The sequence below is a fragment of the Lactuca sativa genome, chromosome 9, assembly GCF_002870075.4.
Source record: "Lactuca sativa cultivar Salinas chromosome 9, Lsat_Salinas_v11, whole genome shotgun sequence".
Taxonomy (NCBI): domain Eukaryota; kingdom Viridiplantae; phylum Streptophyta; class Magnoliopsida; order Asterales; family Asteraceae; genus Lactuca; species Lactuca sativa.
Window position 1 is genome coordinate 178,639,672 of NC_056631.2, and position 23,104 is coordinate 178,662,775.

Sequence of the window (23,104 nt, forward strand, 5' to 3'; positions counted from 1 at the left end):
GCTTTTGTTAATGATCCATATTTCTCATGCACACACTAGAAAATTTTGGTTTTTTCACCTACTTTTTCTAATTCTATTGTTGATTCCAAAGAGAAAAACTTATGATTCACTTCTAATTTGTTGGATAAGAGAAATCCCCCCTCCCCTTTTTTTTGGTTGTTGCCACCGCCAATTTAGGCTTTTCATCTATCAAATAAACCATCAACAAGTCATTATCCATTATTGATTCCATTCTTGCTCCACCACCACGATAACTTTCTTCATTGTCATTTCAATTACAACCAAATGATTCGAAGTGTACTTTTAGCTTCATCTACTTCCTCTTATAGAGGCATAAACAACTAGTAGCTTCAAAACAAGCCTCTTTCTACTCTCATCAAGTTTGATTAAGGATTTAAGGGGAGAATCTTCAGGAGATCGTGCTCACTTCTACATGGAGTGATGTGTCGCCATTATTGGTCATTTTGTTATCATTGTAAGTTCGATGTTAAATAGTAAATTACTAATGTTGGGATTAAGGTCAATAAACACACACAAACACGACAAAATTTCGGATGAAACAAGGGATATTGTTTATGACATTTTTTCCATAAAAAATTCATTATTTCTTGCTATATACATTTAACAAAAATGCAATAAAAAAAAGAAGAAGAAGCAATATGCATATGCATTTGCGCATATGTATATGTGCATACATAAAAATACGTATTTCTATCTTTTTTTTTTGTGTGAACGACATCCATGCACAACAATTAGAATACGAAAATACATATGTTATTAATTAGGTGTAACACCTATATATTACATGGGTTCATTTAAAAAAAAATAAATATAAAATTCTAACCATTTGAAAATTTTAAATTTAAAAGAAAAATAAGAAAAATATTGAATTATTAAAATTAAAGTATTTTTTCTTTTATTTTTAAATAAATAATTTAGATAGATAAATAAAGGAAACTAATGAGGTTTCAATTTAGAAATTTAGAAATTAGAATAAAAGTCAATTAATGAAATTGATATACATTTGTTATTACATTTATTACAATTATTATATTTAAATATTATATGAAATTTAATAAAATAGAAAAAACCATAAAATGACATTTGGAAAAAAAAAATTAAAATAGCCAGAAAATGACATGTGGCAAAATGAATGAGATAGTGATATGTTGTAAAAAAAGATCTTTATTTATCAGAGTAGATTGAAATCATTTAAACACAATATAGAGCATCAATTTGTGGTGTTTTGAATATAAAATCACATAAAAAAGGTTTTACATTTTCTTCCCGAAATTTAGTTATCTATACATTATGCCCCCCCTCTCTCTCTCTCTCTCTCTCTCTCTCTCTCTCTCTATATATATATATATATATATATATATATATATATATATATATATATATATATATATATATATATATATATATATATGGGAAAACTGAGTATACTCTACAATTTATATAAGTTTAGATACCCAAACTTATCATACTATGTCGTTTTCTATCATATATGCATTGTATTTGTAATTGACTAAAGGTTTTAAAATTCAAATTCAAACTCAAATTATTTCTAATATTTTTTAGAAAATTCATCATATACAACTAGAATATATATATATATATATATATATATATATATATATATATATATATATATATATAGTTTTATAGATGTTTAGTAGAATATATATAGTGTGGTAGGTCTTCAGTAGAAAAATATGATGTAGGAGGAAGGTAATAGTGAAATTTAAAAAAATTTGGAAGTAAATCAAGTTAGAGTTTGGAGTTTAAGAACATTATAATACATATATGATACAAAATGGCATAGTATGGTGGGTTTGAATACTTAAGTTTATTTTCCTTTTAGGGTATATTCAATTTTCCATACCTATATATATATATATATATATATATATATATATATATATATATATATATATATATATATATTGTTGAATTGTATATTACATTAATCAGAGTGTTGTTTATTTGAAAAATAATACAATGTTTCAAAGTACGACGAAACATATTTAGATGCAGTACCACTTTATCCAAGAACTAATAAGCGATGAAACTATGACTTTGAAGAATATCCTTGGTATAAAGAGTCGAATAGACATGTTTATTAATATGGTGAAAATAGAGAAATTAAAGCTATGTATGGCTTCAAATGGCCTTCCACATACTTGAAGTGATCAAGGCCTTGGCGCAAGAGAAGAGAGATTGGGCTTACCGTGTAACATTCGGACCTTGTAAGTTTCCTTTTAAACCCCCATTAAACAAATCTTTTCATTATTGGACCTATGGCTAGTACGCAGGGCGTACTCATTAGCGTACTAGCCGGACTTCGATCATGGACAACGCCCACATACGTTGGGCGTAGGTGGGGTTATGTTGAGTGTACTTATGCAAGGGGAAAACCCTAATTTTTAGGGTTTACACCCTATTTAAAGACCTTAAGTCCCTCACTAGCTTCACCCTCTTATCAACCTTGTCCTTTTAGTGTCAAATTCGAACCCTGACCGTCTTGCATGCATTTTTGAGGTTACCTTGGTGATTTTGGTGATCTTTGTGGGTTTGAAGAAGAAGGAAGTTTGGGAAGAATCAAGGACAAGGAATGAGCTTGTAGATCCAAAATTTTGGCACCGTTTCTAGCTTTTTGTAGGTATAAAGGTTAAAACTTGTCCATTATAAGCAAATATCTAGGTTTATGATAGAATATGACATATTTTGGTCCCATGGTTTGACTTCTTAGTATATGAGCAACTTTAGACCATATGATTTGTCCTTTTGGACTCTTGGAGGTGTTTTGAGCCAAAAAAAAATCTTATCTTGATGGTTAAGCCTCAACCATGCAAGAGTTAAGAACCATCCAAGTGTGCTTATGGACTTAATTCATGGTATGAGTCCCATCCATGCATGGAAAAACATAAAGTTTGCAACTTTATGTATTAGGACGTTTTTAGGGGCTTGGATGTAGGTATTGGATGTTAGGTCTTAATGGAAAAAGTCATGGAGGTGATTTTGGGTTGCTAGACCAATACAATGGGCATACTTCCATGCACGATGTGCATACTGGTTCAAAACCCCTACTCCAGGTCAACACCAGCATACGCTGGGCGTACATGGCGAGGCGACGCGCGTATACAGGCCTTGGGCTAAAAGGATTTTAGGCTCTCGGTTTTACTGGGCCTTGGACTTGTTTAGGTTGGGCCTCAAGCCCACCTGTTGTCACAAGGCATTTTAGGCCTAGGACCATATTAGATGTATTTGGGCCATAATGGGTCTTAGAAGCCTTTTGTTGGGCTTGAATACTTTTGGGTTGTTATGGATTTGGGCCTTAGATGAAGGAGGTCCAATAAGGCAAAGGTAAAGGAACCTTTTTGCCTTAAGTCAAGAATTAGTGTTTGGGACTTTTGGATTAGAATGTGACCTAATTGCTAATTAGGATTTTATGCTTGTGCAATAGGGAGAGGAGTTTGCGAGTGATCCACTGAGTACGATTTCACACCCACAGTCTGAGGTGAGTCTTCCTTTTCAATAGCCGTAGGTCGAAGTCACCAAGGCCGACTCACTAGTTATGTTATAGTAGGATGATTGTCTTTGTGATAATTGTCAGTTATGTTTGTATTTGCTTGTTGACTCTATGATTATTGTTATGATATTATGTGGTAGTATTATGGGGTGAAATATACCCGATATTCAGTTGAAATAGACCGAAGGGGTATGCCAGCACCCATATATGATTGGCAGTATCCGTTCGAGATAGACCGAAGGCATAGGCCAACACCCAAATATGCTTGGTAGTATGTTGTTCAGTATGTTTAGCATGTGGTATGTTGAGGAAACTCACTAAGCTTTTTGCTTACAGTTTTCAGTTTCTATTTTAGGTACTTCCAGTTCGAAGGGGAAGGGTCCAACTTGATCGCACCGCATCACTCCATGTTTTTCCACACTTAGTGATTTTGGGATTTGTACTCTGATAATATGATACAATGTGACTCTTTTGAATATTTTGTTATCAGTTTCTTATGAATTAAATGAATTTCAAATCAAAATTTTATATGTATTTTTGGGGATGTTACATACCGAGTTCTAGATTGGATGACAATAGTTTTGTTGATTAGCCTCCAAGTGACATATTGGTGAGTTGTAGAGTATTATTTTTAATTTACCCTTATAGCCTCTATCTAGGCTAAGCACGAGGTCTCGATTTGTCAGAGTTTCATATATTAGTTTCTATATCAAACTTCACATCAATTACAGGCCAGATTTGTTAAAGTTTTTAGACTTGACTTTATTGACATATTTTTAGGGTGAATTTCACATATACCCTTAATATGCATAAAAACATCATATTTTCCTAACCTTAAATTGAAATATCGTATTTACCTTCTTAACCTTTGGAATATTATATATAACCGAACTTTTTAAATTTTTTTTTATCAATTATTATAGTTTTAGAATCATTATAATTAAAAAATAAAAAGTAAATTGACCATATTACCGCTAATATTAAAACCATTTTTAACATAAAATTATTGACCAATTGACCCCAACCTTTCTACAAGGTATATATATATATATATATATATATATATATATATATATATATATATATATATATACCAAATATCATTATGTTTTGGCTCCTTCAATCAAATGGGTGCAATGTTTCTTTAATAATTATAATTAGTCTATGTATTGTAAATTGAAAAAAAGAAGAAATGAAGAAGAAACTTTCATTCTCATTATTGTCTAAAATGAAGATATAGTAAGCTATATATATATATATATATATATATATATATATATATATATATATATATATATATATATATATATATATATATATATATATATATATATATATATATATATATATATATATATATATGAGATAATAGATGCACCATAACTACTATCTTGTACTTAACTAACTCTATACAGTGATTAAACGACATAGCTTTATCTCAACAACTTATAACAACTAACTGATGTATTTATATCCTAATACCCCCCTTAGGATGAGGTGTAAAAATGTTTTAAGCGACATATTGGATAAAAAAAAGGTGCTATTTTGAATAAGGTAGATGTTTGGTAAAGATATCTACAAACTGATGTGTTGTATGAATGTGAATAAGTTTAATGGTCCGATCAACAAATTGGTCCCTTAAGAAATGACAATCTATTTCGATATGATTTTTCCTCTCATGGAATATAAGATTAACCGCCAATTGCATTGTAGAGTTATTATTACAGAAAACAAGATTAGGTTGATCATAATGAATTCAAAAAATCTTGAAGTAATTGTCTCAACCAGATGATCTCACTAGTGATAGATCCAAGTGCCCTATACTCTGCTTCTGTAGAACTTCTTAAATTGTGGTCTGTTTCTTTGATTTTCAAGAGATAAAAAAACCCCAAGAAAAACACAAAATCCTATGACTGATCTTCGTGTATCAATACATCCAACCCAATCTGAATGACTAAAGGCTTTAAGTTACAAAGAAGGCTTTGATGGAAGAAAAAAGACTTGAACCATGTTTCCCTTCAAAAACTTTATCAAATGTTAAGCAACTTGCCAATGAGGAACTTTTGGTGCATAAATAAATTGGTTCAATCGACGCACAACATAAAAATTATATGGTCGTGTAATAGTGATGCATAAAAGACGACCAATCAACCTCGTATATTGAGAAGGATTGGATAATAAATCACCATCAAAAGATGATGTTTTATGTCTAGGATCCATAGGATGAGATACCAGTTTGGAAGCTAACATTCCATCAATAATTTTTTTAATTTGCATGCTAATTTAACTTTAGACTTTCCTTTAAAAGAAGGATTGTAACCATGAGGTAATTGCATATAAACTTCCTCCTCCGATTCCCAATTAAGAAACACACTATTAACATCTAATTGTATTAGAGACCATGGTTATTGAGCTACAATTGTTAATAAGAGTTTAATTGTGACAAGTTTTTCCACAAGAGAATAAGTGTCCAAGAAATCTACCCGTTCTTGTTGGTTATATCCTTTTTCTACAAAATGGGCCTTGTATCTTTCTATAGAAACGTCTGCCTTTATTTTGATATTAAAAATCCACTTATAACCCAATGGTTTTCTATGAGATGGTAAGGGTATAATGGTCCATGTGTTATTTAGCTCTAAAGCTTGCAATTCCTCATCCATTTCCATTTTCCATTCTGGTTGTTCTATAGCTTCTTTGAAAGAAGTGGGTTCAATCTGAGTAGATATAGCACAAGTGCATGCTTGTTAAGAAGGTGATATTTATGAATAAGAAATGATAGCCGATAAAGGGTATTTTGGTAAATTCTGAATGGGGACAAAATTTACCAGATTACAATGAAAATCTTTCAATTTTATAGGGTTAAATCTTTGTCTTTGAGGTCTTTGTGTGACATTTTCTTGAAGAATAACATCCTCTTGATCATAATCATCTTGAGGATTTGTTTTTTTTGATATGGATCAACCAAATTTGGTTCAACATATGTTGACTCAGGAGTTGAATCAACTTAAATTGATGTAGGTAGGTGTAAAAACCGTCAAAACTGGTCAAATCAAAGTCAAACAAGGTCAAAGAGTCAAACCGGTAAACTAAACTAGTCCTTGTAACTTAGGGCTTACTCTATGTTTACTAATTTACAACTCTCTATCTTAATACAAGGTATCACTCGGAAGTTTCATACGTTCAGAAATTCTAAATTCTAACATGAGTGAGTGATGTAATGATTCTATAATGCACAATTATGTACCCTTCGGGGGCGTAAATAATTCATAACAAGTCATAACGGGGTTTACAAACCTTGCATTACAGGGCCAAACACTAACAAAGGTCGCAAACAAAGTCTATCTCAATCTCTCCCACTCTCTCTCTCTCCCAAATCTTTCTGGGATCTCTCTCAACTTTTTATAAACATCCATACTATCGCAACCCATTCCTTTGTTGAAAACAGCTCAAAACCAAAGGAGAAAACCCAAAAGGACCCTTTGGTCCGGAACCCTCTTGGTCCGAAACACCTTTTCAAGAATCGGACAATCTCGCTCCAGACACCCTTGTACTTCGGAACCTTACCTTATGATTCGGAACTTCTGACTCCAGAACATTGCTTGAGTCCGGACCATCTGAGGAACCGAGAAATCTCGCATGCTCCGGAAACGCCTCCCAGCTCCGAAAGATCTCGCTCCTAAAAGACTCGCACGTCGGAAGCCTCGCATCTTGGAAGGGTCATGCGACTTCGGAAGCTGCTGAATGACTCTGGAAATTGAAGGCCAGCTTCGGAACTCCTCCTTTTGCTCCGAAAATGACTTATTGACCCCGGAACCCTCGCAGACTCGGACTTTATTCCGGATTTTTGACCACTTTGGACCTTTTTGCAATTTTAGGAGTTTTTAACGCCAGAAACTTCCTCCAGCTCGCATTTTTCATGACTTAAACCCTCTAAACTCCTATTTCATGCCAAACTTGAAGAGTTAGATCACATTTTTATGAATAATGTCTAAGACTCATATTATTTTATTCATAAAGTAATCAACCACTTTATGTCACTGTTCACACTCTACCTAGTCAAATCATTGCCCTCTTTCAACTCATCCCAACACTCCATCACATTGTCTTAACCAAATCCAACCAAGAGATCTTATTCCTCACATTCAAAGTCTCATTTTCCTTCTCCAAAAACACACCTCCCCCCACTCTATCTCTCTCTCTCTCTCTCTCTCTCTCTCTCTCTCTCTCTCTTTCTTAGTCACGATCTTCTTGGCAAGAAGCATTTAGGAGATTTCCTCCATTCTAGGAAAGATCCTTAATCCAGCTCCTAAATATTCTACATTTCTTCACACAAAGCATGAATCATTCACACAAATATCAACATATTTGTTTCTAGGATCTTCAAATATTCAAGCATCTCTCAAGTGTCTTGACTTGAAACTCTCTTTCTTCAACTTACCAACTCAAGGAATCACTCAAGGTGATTTCATACCCCTATCTTTTTATGTTTTTTTTCAAGTTTTAAGGGGTAGAATACAAGTTACAACACCAAAAACATATTCTAGCACAACCAACAACTTTCAACAGAAAAGTTATGATCCTTTCACAAACTATTTTGACCATCTTAAACTTAATATTTTTCAAAACTATTCAATACAATTTTAGTTCAGGTCTATGCCTTTCTAATGACTACTTACACACATTCATATTATTTTTCTACAATTTATGGTGATTTTTACAAAAATGCCTACCATTTCAGAAATGATTTCTGACCAGTCTGTGAATATGGACATTTTCACACTGGTTAGAGACCTCTAAAAATCATAACAAAAATTATGAATAAACTAGATACATTTTTTAAACTCTCAGAGTTTACAGATTCAGTTTTCGACTTACAGTGATTTTTCTATGAAGTTTCTGAAAATAGTGACAAAAAAGTTAAAACTAGTAAAATAGTTTATAAATTCATTAACACTTTGTAACATGTTGAGCAAGGTGTATAACAATATTTAGCTACATCTTGATTGTATTTCATGTTAGTTTACTTTCATGAAAAAGAATTAGTCATTCATCATAAGGATTTTCATTCATTACAAACATATATGATAAACTATAATAGGTGTAGTTTATGGTACATTAACACTACAAACATACTAAGGAAGGTTCTATTTACGCTACATAAAGGGTTTTCATTTACACTACACATAAACTAGTTGAATCAAATTTATGAGATGTTACTTCATTGTATTCTTTAGAGTACCCTATATTATAACTATAGTCTCTTGTAGGGAGAGCGTGATACTTGTGTATAGATCTATATTGGGACTGACAAACCCACACCTTAGCTACATGCAACAGCTAGACCGGCAGGTCTGGGGTGACAAATGTCAAAACATTCCAACGCCCGAAGTACGTCGTAACATGCTTACTGTGTCAATTGCACGGTTATAATAACTCACATAGGGAAACAACGACACATATAGTTTACGAGAATTCTTACATTTAAAAGGGTTTTAATTATTTAAAACTGCATATACTATCATAAGTATGGAAAATACTTGTACATCTCGGTCTTTGGGTCTTAAGACTACAACTCATTTCATAAGGAAAATATTAGATTTTTCTTGAAACATACACTACATTTACAAAGAAAGGTTTTCCACTCTACATACAAAAGCTTATGTGCTCACCAACTTAATTGTTGACACACTTTCAAAATTACTTGTATTCTCAGGTAATCAATGAAAACCGGTAACTACCAGCTTTTGAGGATGGAACACTAAGGCGTTAGACAAACAATTTTATCATTATATTGTAATCGATTTTGAAACATGTAACTCATGAAACCATGTAACTTTCTCGATTATATTTATGATGGTTGTATTTACTTTGAGCATTATTATAATCGTTGTTATGATACTATACATGAAGTCCTCCACCCGTGGACGTTTCCGCCATCCTTGGTTTGGGGGTGTGATAGTAAGGAATAAAAAATAAAAGGATTCACATGAGGATTGGATTCAGAATTCTTGAAAGGAAAAAAATCTTCATGAAAAATGACATCTCTAGAACACAAAAATTTAATTTGTTTCTATGTCAATCAATTTGTAGTCCTTCATTCCTTGTGGATAACCGACAAACACACAAGCTCTTGTTCTTTGATCAAATTTATGTCGTTTGGAAGGTAGGGTAGATGCAAAAGCCAAACACCCAAAACTTCTAAGTTGAAAGTAAAAAGGGTGTTCTTTTTGTAACTTGACATAAGGAGAAGTATTTTCCAAAAATCTGAATGGGGTTCTATTTAATAAAAGGGGAGTTGTAGATACACATTAAACAAATTTTGATGTTTTATTTCTACAACATAGTTTTGTTATGGTCTCTCAACACAAGAAAATTGATGTAAAATCCATTTTGTTTAAAAAATTTAGTGAATTGAAGTTCCTTTTCATTATCTAATCTAAAGACTTTAATATGAACATCAAATTACTTTAATTATATTAAAGAACGGAGGAATAAAAATCTATTCTATACTTTAGACTTGTTTATAATCAGATAAATCCATGTGAATCTAGTACAATCATCTATAATGGTGATGAATTGATTATATCCATGATGTGAAAATGTGATAAGGCCCCAAAATATCACAATGAATTAATTGAATGAGTTTTTCAAACATATTGTTCTCAGAAACAAAAAGTAAAGGTGTTTGTTTAGCTAATGGACATATACAACAAGTGTTTATGTCAAGAGCCTTATTCAAAAGTAAAACACTATCAAGAGTCTTGATTTTATGAACCGATGGAAGAGCCAATCTTTCATTATATCTTTGAAAAGTAACGATAACATTGATCCTAATTGATGGTGTTTGTTCTGGAAGTATGTATAGCCCACGTTGGACATTACCCTAGCAAATCACATTCTTGCTCTTGATCTGTCAAATCATAGCAAGATTATAGTATAATTCCACCAATAAATGCTTATTATATGTTGTTAACATGGTGACAAAAATCAAATTCAACTCAAATCGAGGAACAAATAACACCTCCTTTAGTAGTAACTTCTCATTCACTTTAATATCTCCCCTTTTACAAACTTGCATAAGAGACTGATTTGGTAATCTTATTCTATTGTTGTATATTTCTTTAATGTTTGTAAATAATTCAAAATTGTTACAAACATCTCTAATGGCTCCTGAATCTAAAACCCATACATTTGATTTGTATAATAGAACTAAGAGATAAGACATAATGATTACCTGTTTGAATGGTGTGAGAAGTAGTAACAACATTAATAGAAGAAAGCTGACCAAATACAAGAGCTATTAGTTGTTCGCTTTGATCATTGGTTAAACCCGTAACAACATCAATGACATTAGTAGAGGAAACAACATGAGTATTTTGATTCTCCCTGGTTGCATTGACATGATTTTCACCATGATAAGAGCTTCTATGATTTTGTGTTTTGTATCCAGGTGGAAAACCATGTAAACCATACCATTTATCTTGAGTATGCTAGATACGTTTGGAATGAGTACAATAATGAGAATCCTTCTTGACATTCTTGAAATTATTATTGGATTAGCAATTTTGATTGTAAGCAGTGGTATGACTTGCTCGATTATTATATGCCAAAACGGAGTCATTGGGGGAATTTACAATACTAATGTGTCTTTGTATTTCTTCTTGACTAAAAAAAAGAGAATATATGATTCACTGGTAGAATTGGATCCATTAACAATACATGACCATGAATTTGAGAGTAACTCGCTTTTAAACCCATAAGAAAACTCAGTGTCTGTTCAGTTTCTTTTGCTCCTCCACATGTATATTTTCCACATATGCAATTGTGATTATAATTTGCTAATTCTTCCAAAGCATTTTCAAATTTGTATATTGCCAATTGTATCCTGACCTTGTGTAAGATTCATGAGATTTCGTTAGGTCTGGAAAACGCTTGGTTCATTGCTTTGACGAAATCTTTCATTAAGCTCCCTCCACATGTCAGACACAGTTTCAAGATATATGATTGAAGCAAAAAAAAAATTCAAATAAACTTTCAGAAACCATGAAATAACGATGTTATTACTTCGATTCCACTATTTTAGATATTCTGAATATGAACCATCTTGTTTTGGTAGCTAATTATCAACAAATTCATACTTGTTCTGGGCAGACAATGCGATCTTCATAGATCGACTCCATGAGGTAAAATTTTCGCCAATTAAATTTTGAGAAACTAGAATAGAACTAGTATTATCATTGTGATGCATAAAACAAGGTTCAAAAGATGATGGATTGTTCAAATTTGAACTACTGATATTTCATCCATTGTTATTGAGTGAAAATATAGAGAAATCAATCAAAGAAAATGACGAAAAAGAGAATCAAACAATTTAGAGCGTGGAAGAAATTTGATTCAGAAGAGTCCAAGAAATCAAAGAACAGAAAATATTTACTCTTACCATTTTCTAAATTGAACAAAGAAGAAATGAAGAAGAAACTTTCATTCTCATTATTTTCTAAAATGAAGATACAGTAAGCAATATATACATAAGATAAAATGCACCATAACTACTATCTTGCGATAAAATGCACCATAACTACTATCTTGCACTCAACTAACTCTATACAAGGATTAAACAATGTAGCTTTTTCTTAACAACTTATAACGACTAAGTGATGTATTTATATCTCAAAACTATGTTATGTTTTCTTTCATCTATTTATTTGCATGTTCTGTAGCAGATCCATTGGTTTATTTCATCAAAGTCATAGTGGAAAGAGTTAACGGTAATGCTAATGTAATTCTGTGGATACATATTGCAATTCTTAGTTGAAGCTCTTCCACTTGAAGCAAATGAGGCATGCAATTATCTTCTTTATAGATAACAAACCAAAACTTCCGAGTCAAATAATTAGTTTGTAAAAATCATAAAAGTGGAACTTTTCTAAAATAGGACATATTATTCAACTATTGATTTGATTGGTTTTGGGGCATTATCAATATGAGGAATTTGTTCTAATCTTTGTGCTCCGAAGTTGTTTCTACGAGGTTCACCCAATTTGCATGGTTTTTTTATGAATGACATCCATGCACAACAATTAGAATAAGAAAATACATATGTTTTTAACTAGGTGTAATACCTATATATTAAATGTGTCCATTTAAAAAAATAAATATAAAATTCTAAACATTTGAAAATTTTAAATTTAAAAGAAAAATAAGAAAAATATCGAATTATTAAAATTAAAGTATTTTTGCTTTTATTTTTAAATAAATAAATCAGATAGATAAATAAAGGAAACTAATTAGGTTTCAATTTAGAAATTTAGAAATTAGAATGAAAGTCAATTAATGAAATTGATATACATTTGTTATTACAATTATTATATTTAAATATTATGTAGAATTTAATAAAATAGAAAAAACCATAAAAGGACATGTGGAAAAAAAATTAAAATAGCCAGAAAATGACATGTGGCAAAATGAATGAGAGAGTGATATGTTGTAACAAAAGATCTTTATTTATTATAGTATATTAAAATCATTTAGACACAATATATAACATCAATTTGTGGTGTTTTGAATATAAAATCACATAAAAAGGTTTTACATTTTCTTCCCGAAATTTAGTTATCTATACATTATGCCCCCCCCCCTCTTTCTCTCTCTCTCTCTCTCTCTCTCTCTCTCTATATATATATATATATATATATATATATATATATATATATATATATATATATATATATATATATATGGTAAAAGTGAGCATACTCTACAATGTATATAAGCTTAGATACTCAAACTTACCATACTATGTCGTTTTCTATCATATATGCATTGTATTTGTAATTGACTAAAGGTTTTAAAATTCAAATGCTAACTTAAATTACTTCCAATATTTTTTTGAAAATTCACCATATACAACTAGAATATATATATATATATATATATATATATATATATATATATATATATATATATATATATATATATATATATATAGTGTGGTAGGTCTTCAGTAGAAAAATGTGATATAGGAGGAAGGTAATAGTGAAATTTCAAAAATTTTGGAAGTAAATCAAGTTAGGGTTTGGTGTTTAAGAACATTACAATACATATATGATACAAAATGGCATAGTATGGTGGGTTTGAATACTTAAGTTTATTTTCCTTTTAGGGTATATTCAATTTTCCATATATATATATATATATATATATATATATATATATATATATATATATATATATATATATATATATATTATTGAATTGTATATTACATTAATTAAAGTGTAGTTTATTTGAAAAATAATACAATGTTTCGAAGTACGACGAAACATATTTAGATGCAGTACCACTTTATCCAAGAACTAATAAGCGATGACACTATGACTTTGAAGAATATCCTTGGTACAAAGAGTCGAATAGACATGTTCATTAATATGGTGAAAATAGAGAAATTAAAGCTATGTATGGCTTCAAATGGCCTTCCACATAGTTGAAGTGATCAAGGCCTTGGTGCGAGAGAGGAGAGATTGGGCTTACCGTGTAACATTCGAACCTTGTAAGTTTCCTTTTAAACCCCCATTAAACAAAGCTTTTCATTATTGGACCTATGGCTAGTATGTTGGGCGTACTCATTAGCGTACTAGCTGGACTTTGATCATGGACATCACCCACACACGTTGGGCGTACGTGGGGTTATGTTGAGCGTACTTATGGAAGGGGAAAACCCTAATTTTTAGGGTTTACACCCTATTTAAATACCTTAAGTCCCTCACTATCTTCACCCTCTCAGCATCCTTGTCCTTTTAGTGTCAAATTCGAACCCTGACCCTCTTTCATGCATTTTTTTAGGTTACCTTGGTGATTTTGGTGATCTTTGTGGGTTTTGAAGAAGAAGGAAGTTTGAGAAGAATCAAGGACAAGGAATGAGCTTGTAGATCCAGAATTTTGGCACCGTTTCTAGCTTTTTGTAGGTATAATGGTTAAAACTTGTCCATTATAAGCAAATATCTAGGTTTATGATAGAATGTGACATCTTTTGGGCATGGTTTGACTTCTTAGTGTATGAGAAACTTTAGACCATATGATTTGTCCTTTTGGACTCTTTGAGGTGTTTTGAGCCATAAAAATCTTATCTTGATGGTTAAGCCTCAACCATGCAAGAGTTAAGAACCATCCAAGTGTGCTTATGGACTTAATTCATGGTATGAGTCCCATCCATGCATGCAAAAGCATAAAGTTTGCAACTTTATGTCTTAGGACGTTTTTAGGGGCTTGGATCTAGGTTTTTGATGTTAGGTCTTAATGGAATAAGTCATGGAGGTGATTTTGGGTTGCAATAGGAAGGCTGACAGCATGGTTGTTGTTGAAATATGTGAATGCGACTTAGCTTTTATATGTATATAGATGGCAGAAAGCTTAGGGCCAATTTGCTGAATCATTTTATGTCAAAAGGGTTTTAATATTCAAGGGTAACATGGTCGATTTTCTTTTTCTTTTTTAAACTATATTGATTCGAAAATATAATAACTGAAAATAAATTGTTAATTGTTTTAAAAATCTTACGAGATAATGTAATATGTTGGTGATGACTCAAAATTGTTGAGGATTAAGAGGACAAATATATGCTAAAAAATCGAATAAATATAATGTGGATATTTGATTTTATTTATCGTTAAAATCTTACGAGAGAAGATGACATTTTGGTAATTTTGTGCGATGTATGATTTCCTATGAATGTTAAGTGTTTTGAAGGTAGGTATGACAAACAACCATGCTCATCCAATATAATGTGGATATTTGATTTTATTTATTGTTAAAATCTTACGAGAGAAGATGATATTTTGGTAATTTTGTGCGATGTATGATTTCCTATGAATGTTAAGTGTTTTGAAGGTAGGTATGATAAACAACCATGCTCATCCAACTCCCCTCACCCCTTTTATATCTTTGCTACATATTGTCCATTATATTAGTTGAGTTTTTAGTTTTTTTTTATTAATTTATTTTTATTTTTTTCTAACCATTTAATTTATCGAGTATAACTTTTTTTCTTTTAAAAAACATTGTAAAAATAAGAGTTCTTAAAATTTAATTCTCTACAAAATGAGCACAATCATGAAAAGTTGAAAAAAAATGATTTTTTATTTACTTTTATTTGTTATGAAAAAACATAGAAAAGCATTCTTTAAAAATTATATAATTTTAAGGTATACATCTATTCATTATAATAGTGACTTTGTAAAAACTATTTTAAAAAGTAATATTCTGAGCTGTTTATATTTTAATTTAAGAATAATTTGTTTTTATAAAATATAACAATTTTTTTAATCTAATTTCAGAAAAGCAAATGACATAGCTTTTTTCGAAATACTATTTTAGTGAGTTTATAGAATAAAATTTTCAAAATCACTATGTTTAAAGATACAACAATTTTGTTTAATTGATTCTAATATTTTATTAAAAATAAGACGTGAAAATTTTTGTTTTTCAATTAAAAATCATTTTTAAGGTTTATTATATATAATATATTATGAACTTTTTGAAAAGAAATTTAAAAAACTGAGGTTGTTTACTAAAGTATATTCTAAAAGATTACAAGTTTATTATTATTATTATTATTATTATTATTATTATTATTATTATTATTGAATATAATTTGATTCAAAACGAAATTATTTAAAATATTTATGATTTAAAAGAAATTATGATGTAATATGTTTATGATCCTTTATTTATTATGATCTAAAAGGATTTTGATTCAAATATTTTATGATTGTTAATTATATCTTTTACGAATCAAAATTTATGTGATTAAAATGTTTTTTGACCAATAATACTATGATTCCAAATAATTTAATCCAAAATTTTATGATTAAATGATATCATCTAAAAATAGAATAACCTGAATGTATTTTGATGTTTAGTATTTTGATGATTTAAGGCTTTTATAATTATTAAACATTAAAAAACTTAAAACTATATTTAGTTTACAAACTTAAAAAAAAACTCTAGTAATTTTTAAATATGTACTAAAGACATTAAAAGAAATATAAAAAAACGAAGAAAATAAAAAAATTAAAATTAAAATTAATAGAAAAATCCTGAAAACCGAGTGTGTGTGTATGTGTGTGTGTGTATATATATATATATATATATATATATATATATATATATATATATATATTTGAAAAATTATTAAAAAAATGAAAATAAGGAATAAAACCCACTTAAATAACATTACATGGATGTTCATCACATGCGACTAAATCATCGAGTCCGTATTACGTTTTACGGACGTGCGTCGCATGCGAACGTGTCACATCCAAGTATTGGTTTTGAACTTTGTGCCTTTGACGAAGTGGGTAGTGGAGAATTATTTTCGCAATCTTTACTATTTTTTTTGAGTCTTCAGCGGATCCACATTATATATATATATATATATATATATATATATATATATATATATATATATATATATATATATATATATATATATATATATATATATAGTTTAAATAAAAACTGTAAATAGTGTGAAAACATAAAAACACTATTTTTATGTTATTATTCTGTAATTATTTTTGTATGCAAAATTTTATGTCATTATTCAGCAATGAATAAATGAGTACTCATATGTTAAAACAAAAATTAGAATTTACTATAAAAATAAACATACAAAAATTTATAATAGAATAATAACGTTCTACTGGATATATATATGAATAAACAAACGTTAATATTCAAATTAAAATTACTTCAACAATACAAATATACAACATTTATTACAAAATAATAACATAAATATAATGTTTTTAAGTTTTTATATATGTTATTTACTGTTTTTATTTGAACTTATTTATATATATATATATATATATATATATATATATATATATATATATATATATATATATATATATATATATATATATATATATATATATATATATAACTTCATTATTGTTTTGGTTGAGAACTTTGATTCCATGTTTTGTGTAATTTTGTAGTTTGAACATGGTATGATTGTAGTCCATAAACAAAGAATCAGCACATGGGAGGTTTGCTGGAAACACCCACTCCCTTTATTCCCTCCACCAATACCCAATCAATCCATGCTTTGCAACTTCAAGTTAACTTATTAATAACCTTAAGTAATGTAAGATAATATAATATTATTGTGGTAATTTGCATTGTAAATAGAAATATTTAAATGTAAAAATTCTCTTGAATGACCTGGGTATAGAAGCTTCTCTTGGCTTACAAGTTACAAATGTGATGGTTAGGAAGAGAAGCCAAATTTACCATCATTAATGAGATATTAAACGAATGTTATAGACCAAAGTAGGAAAAAAAACATTAAAATTTCATATGAATTAATTTATCTTTTACGAAATCTTTCATAATCAAAGTTAATGGTAATTTTGATAACTTGGATATTTATTTCTTTGTTAGGAAATTACTACCAACTATTTCTTGAAAAAAGAAACAAATCTTATAGTTAAGACCCAACTACCCCGTATAGTTATTGGATAGTAATCATTCTAATTTATTTATAAAATATTCAAAAACAAAAATGATATGACTGTATAATGTATATAATAGAACGATCAAACACCATTTATTACGAGTGTATTTAATTTTGCAACAATTTCAAATCCACATGGCCCACTTGATCCCTCCAATCACAATCACCCCCCACTGACAGCTTTCTCCAACATCACAACAAATCGTCAAGAACTCACACCATATATTGCTTATAAGTTTGGTACTATATATTTATGTGGGCTGGCAAGACAACCCTTTAAAACCCCTCCGCAAACACAAACAAGAACGTCAAAGAAACAACCCCATCTCATGGAGCAAACTTTATTCTACACAAAAACTACTCCAATGTCTAGATGTTGCTCTAATCTTCCTGATCAAGAAATCTTGATCAAAGAGTCGTCGAACAAGCAAAAAGGCTCAAGCTTTTCTTCACAAAAGAGAAACCCTATCCCTAGTCCTAATTTGAATAATAAAGCGTCCATGCCAACTTTTGGATTTGGAAACGATGAAGATGATGATATTGAAGATGAAGAGAGTGACTTCAAGATGGGGAGGTTGATTAGGCAAGCGTCTCTAAACTCCTCTGATATGGATTCTCATCAACAAAAAACTAAGGTACATATCATCCTAAAATACTTCTTAGTGGTATTGTGCTGTTAATATTCATAACAGTTATGGGTGAATACAAGGTCTGCTGAGTATGAACGTATATAACTTAAAAAGTACATATGTTTAATGTTAAAAAAGATGTTATTCAAGCGTATTCGGATTTGGCATTTAGTTAATATCACACTGTTTTACTCATAGTTAAAGTGATACCGATTGCAGGTTATGAAAGGAAGCTCGAGTTTACCACGGTATTTGTCACTAAATCCGGAAAGAAATCAAGAAAAGATTAGTAGCATGAGGAAATTCGAAAGCATGAAAGAGAGGAATAGAAGTAAGAACTCCATGAAAATAGTGAAGAACAATGGTGGAGCACCAACAATTCCAGGAGGATGGGTTGACAAGGGGTCATCAGAAGATATGAAGGCACAAATCAAATTCTGGGCCAGAGCAGTTGCTTTCAATGTGCATCAAGAATGTTAAACCGATAAGAGCAAATACTATACCAAACATGTTGATAATTATACGTTTGATCGGGTTAACTCATGATACGATGCTAACAGAGTACTTTTTGTTGTGAATTATGGGATTTTAATTAACTTATTGAATATAATAATTTAATTTGTGTTTTAAGATTTTTTCTAATTTTTAGTGATTAAATTTGACAGATTTGTTTTTAGGGATAATCAAATGACCGATAATATAAATTAAAGACCCAAGTTTAGGGCGGATCTACTAAGGAGTAGGGGTAGCCCGTACGACTCTTCGTTTGGATGGACAGTTCGACCCGATCCAATCCAATCCAGTGAATTCAAATTGATTTCGGTTTTCAAACATAAATCTAAATAATCCAAACTAAATTCAAATGAGATCATAACCAACCAAATTGATGGACAGTTCAACCCGATCTACTAAGGAGTCGGGGTAGCCCGTACGACTGCTCGTTTGGATGGACAGTTCGACCCGATCCAATCCAATCCAGTGAATTCAAATTGATTTCGGTTTTCAAACATAAATCTAAATAATCCAAACTAAATTTAAATGAGATCATAACCATCCAAATTATAATTTGGTTGAATATGTTTTTACAATTCGTTTTTTTAAGATGGATGACAATCTAAACAAATTAATTTGTTTTGTTGGGAATTAAAATTATGAACAACTATTTAAAAATGTATTAAAATCAATTATTTTATAAAAAAAAAACTTTTGAGAAGTATATATTATAATATTTTGTTGGATAATACTTTTAAATTTATCTAAAAATAGAGTTTAGTAAATTAATAAATAATTAAAAGATGTATGTGAAAATAATATATATATATATATATATATATATATATATATATAAGTAAATAATAAAGTCTTATTCGGTTTTTCTGGACTATTTAGTTTCACTTTTATAAACTAAAACCATTTTGAAATCCAAACTAATAATTCGGTTATGTTAAAAATTAATCAAAAAATCTGAATATTCGAATCAAATAGTCCAATCCAAATTGTTATTTAGACAATTCAATTTTTTCTGAATAGTGAATAGCCCTAGTAGCCCATGTTATCCTCAATTTCATAGGCGTAGTAGTGAGATTTTTTTTTTCCGAAGTAGTGCAATTTTTCTAGCGTGCTTACTATGACATTTTGTTATGAGTCTACCGCCGGACCCAACATTTCAACATTTACAGAAACCGAGACGACAACCATGTCCGAAATAAAGCCTTTTGGGATTTCAGATCTATTAAATATGTAATCCTTTCTCATTTGACCAAACATTTGAAAACAAAAGTAGACTCCTTACCTTTGAAATATTTTGTATCATCGATTTTTCAACCAATTATCGCATTTTAATGGCCTTTACGAGATTATAATTTGGTTTTGGTATGTTTTTTTTAGATTTCGGTCATTTTTTTTGTAGCATCTTGGAGTCTAGTTTATCATATTTTGGAAATGCTCTTAGGATCCAGTGTCTGAAAATTTTCTATTCAAAAGTGACATCACATAAGTTTCTCTGTTGTTTTGTCATAAGGTTATTAACCAAAAAAAATATATTTTAAGTAAGATATCCCCAAAATGTATCATTTCGATTATCCATTGCTAAGATGTTCTTTATATTTTAGAAATTTTCTTTCATATTCAGATTTCTCTACATGAGGGTCCACTCTATTGAACTCAAATTCATTTTTTTTATAATTCTAGTACATGCTAATAATAGTCGAAGCAAGAATCTAAAAACATTGTCATGTCAATGGTTGTATTTTTAGCTCTACATACCATAAGCCTTAGCACACCAAACAAGAAACCTAATGGAGACACTAGGGTTTAGGGTGAAATGTGTCATGACAAAGGAACTAATGATCCATTTCATGCCTATATTGTTCTATCGAGTATATTAAAATCTATTAGGTTAAAATCAGTTACGCCATATTTGTTACGGTATATGTAGGCGCCACGTAAGATTTTTCATGTTGCTACAAAAATTTGTTATTTAAAGGGAGTGGGTTGCTACTTTTTCCATGCTATTTTTTTTCTAAAATTAATTTATATAAAATATAATCAGTTTAAGCAAAGTATTTTCATAAAAACTAAAATTTCATTAAACTTGTAAGGAAATTACAACAAACCTAAAAGAACAACGCAAAATTTAAAAATACAGAACAAAGAAATCAAAATTACGAAACCTAGAAATTAAAATACGAAATATAGATAAACCTAGATGACATCTTTATCTGAATATTGGCCTTTTGAATAATCGATGGTTCAACATTAAGATCGATGTATTCAATGGTCCAAATATGTTCTGTTAAGTCTCTACGAAGATCATGATGGATCTCAACATCATACAGTATTAATCATCTTGCTAAGTACTCATTGCTTCCAACCTCAAATGTTTGTGTCAGTGGAAGAATCTTGTTTTCATTATACTTACATATTTCATTTCATCTTTGGGAATCATATTATGTAATACGATACATGTATACATCACCTCACTCATTTTCTTATCTTCAACAAAAACTGTTAGGCGTTTCAGTATATGCTAACATTTTTAAGAGTGCCAAACACTCATTTAAAATACTTCATCACCTTCTCTTGAGCTCTCTTAAACTTCAACCTCTTTCGATTATTTGGACAAGAAAATGAATTCATAAAACAAGAACGCTCCAGATATATCCCGTCCATAAGATAATACTCTTACCTGTATGGCGTTCCATGAAAAACAGACAAAGAATTTTGTGCAATCCCGATATACATGTCATCAAATAGTAGAGACATGTTAAGAACATTTTATGTTATTTAATGAACCAGCATAACCAAAGAATGCATGCTATATCCATAAATCTTATGAGGACACTACTTTAAGTATGATAGTTGGATAACCATGATTACCTCAGGTGTATTGACCTTGATATGCAGTCGGGTAATTTGCCCATTCCCAATGGAGGTAGATTAGGCTTCCTAACATTCTAGGGAAGTCATACACATTCGAATGATGAGCATATAATAGTTGCACATCACTACAAGCAGGTTTACACAAATAGCGTAGACCATACAATCTTATGACATGCTTTCATAATTTATGAAGGCTTTTGTGTGCTATACGTCCGGACATCCTATGATTCTCATCTAGTACATCGGGGGAAGTGACATATGCTAGTTGTAACATCCCAAAAATCATGGTAATTTTTTTTCAATTAAAATAAAACCATTGTTTCAATCAAAAACGAAATCATAAGACACCAAGTATCAAATATAAATATTGCAAAATAAACGTATCATAAAATCTCAAAAAAAAGTCACCGAAGGATGTGTATGATTATGCCTTTGCTTTGCCCCGATCATCAGAAGTACCTGAAACATAACACGTAAACTGTAAACCAAATCTTAGTGAGTCAACCTAAAATATCCCACGTAAAAGATCATTTACAAACGTGAATGTTGAGTCCACAGTCATCGGACTGGATTACCCTCAGGTCCACAACCATCAGGTTGGATTACCCCCAGCCCACAGTCATCGGACTAGATTGCCTCGGCCCAATCTGTCATCGGACTGGTATACCCCGATTTGTTAGCTTATGCACATAACAGTGAAGCCTTAACCCAAACCGCACCATGTCGAGATATACAACAGATAAAACATAAAAGAGTAAAGATAATCATATAGATCTACAGATCACCATAGCATAGCAACATCCTACATAGAAGGATACAAGGATACATAACCTAGTAGGCCAGTATTGGTGCCTTCAACCCTTGAGTACATTGAGAAAGACTCACCTCACGGTTAGAAAAGATAGCTAGACAAAATACTGCTCCGAATACTGCCTCTACCGATCGCTAATACAAATAACAGGGCCTTAAACTCCAACCACTACTCAAAATACCCAAAATGCCCATAGGTCAAACCCCAAGTAAAAGGTCAAATTCAGAAAG

The 23,104-nt window shown here is 30.4% G+C and overlaps 1 protein-coding gene across 1 annotated transcript; it reads left to right on the forward strand.

Moving 5' to 3' along the window:
- Positions 1-18,309: 18,309 nt before the first annotated feature.
- LOC111916895 (uncharacterized) lies at positions 18,310-19,312 on the forward strand. The gene is made up of 2 exons (XM_023912550.3): positions 18,310-18,688; positions 18,902-19,312. The coding sequence occupies exons 1-2, from the start codon at positions 18,383-18,385 to the stop codon at positions 19,160-19,162; spliced, it is 567 nt and encodes a 188-aa protein (XP_023768318.1). The 5' UTR covers positions 18,310-18,382; the 3' UTR covers positions 19,163-19,312.
- The last annotated feature ends 3,792 nt before the right edge of the window (positions 19,313-23,104 follow it).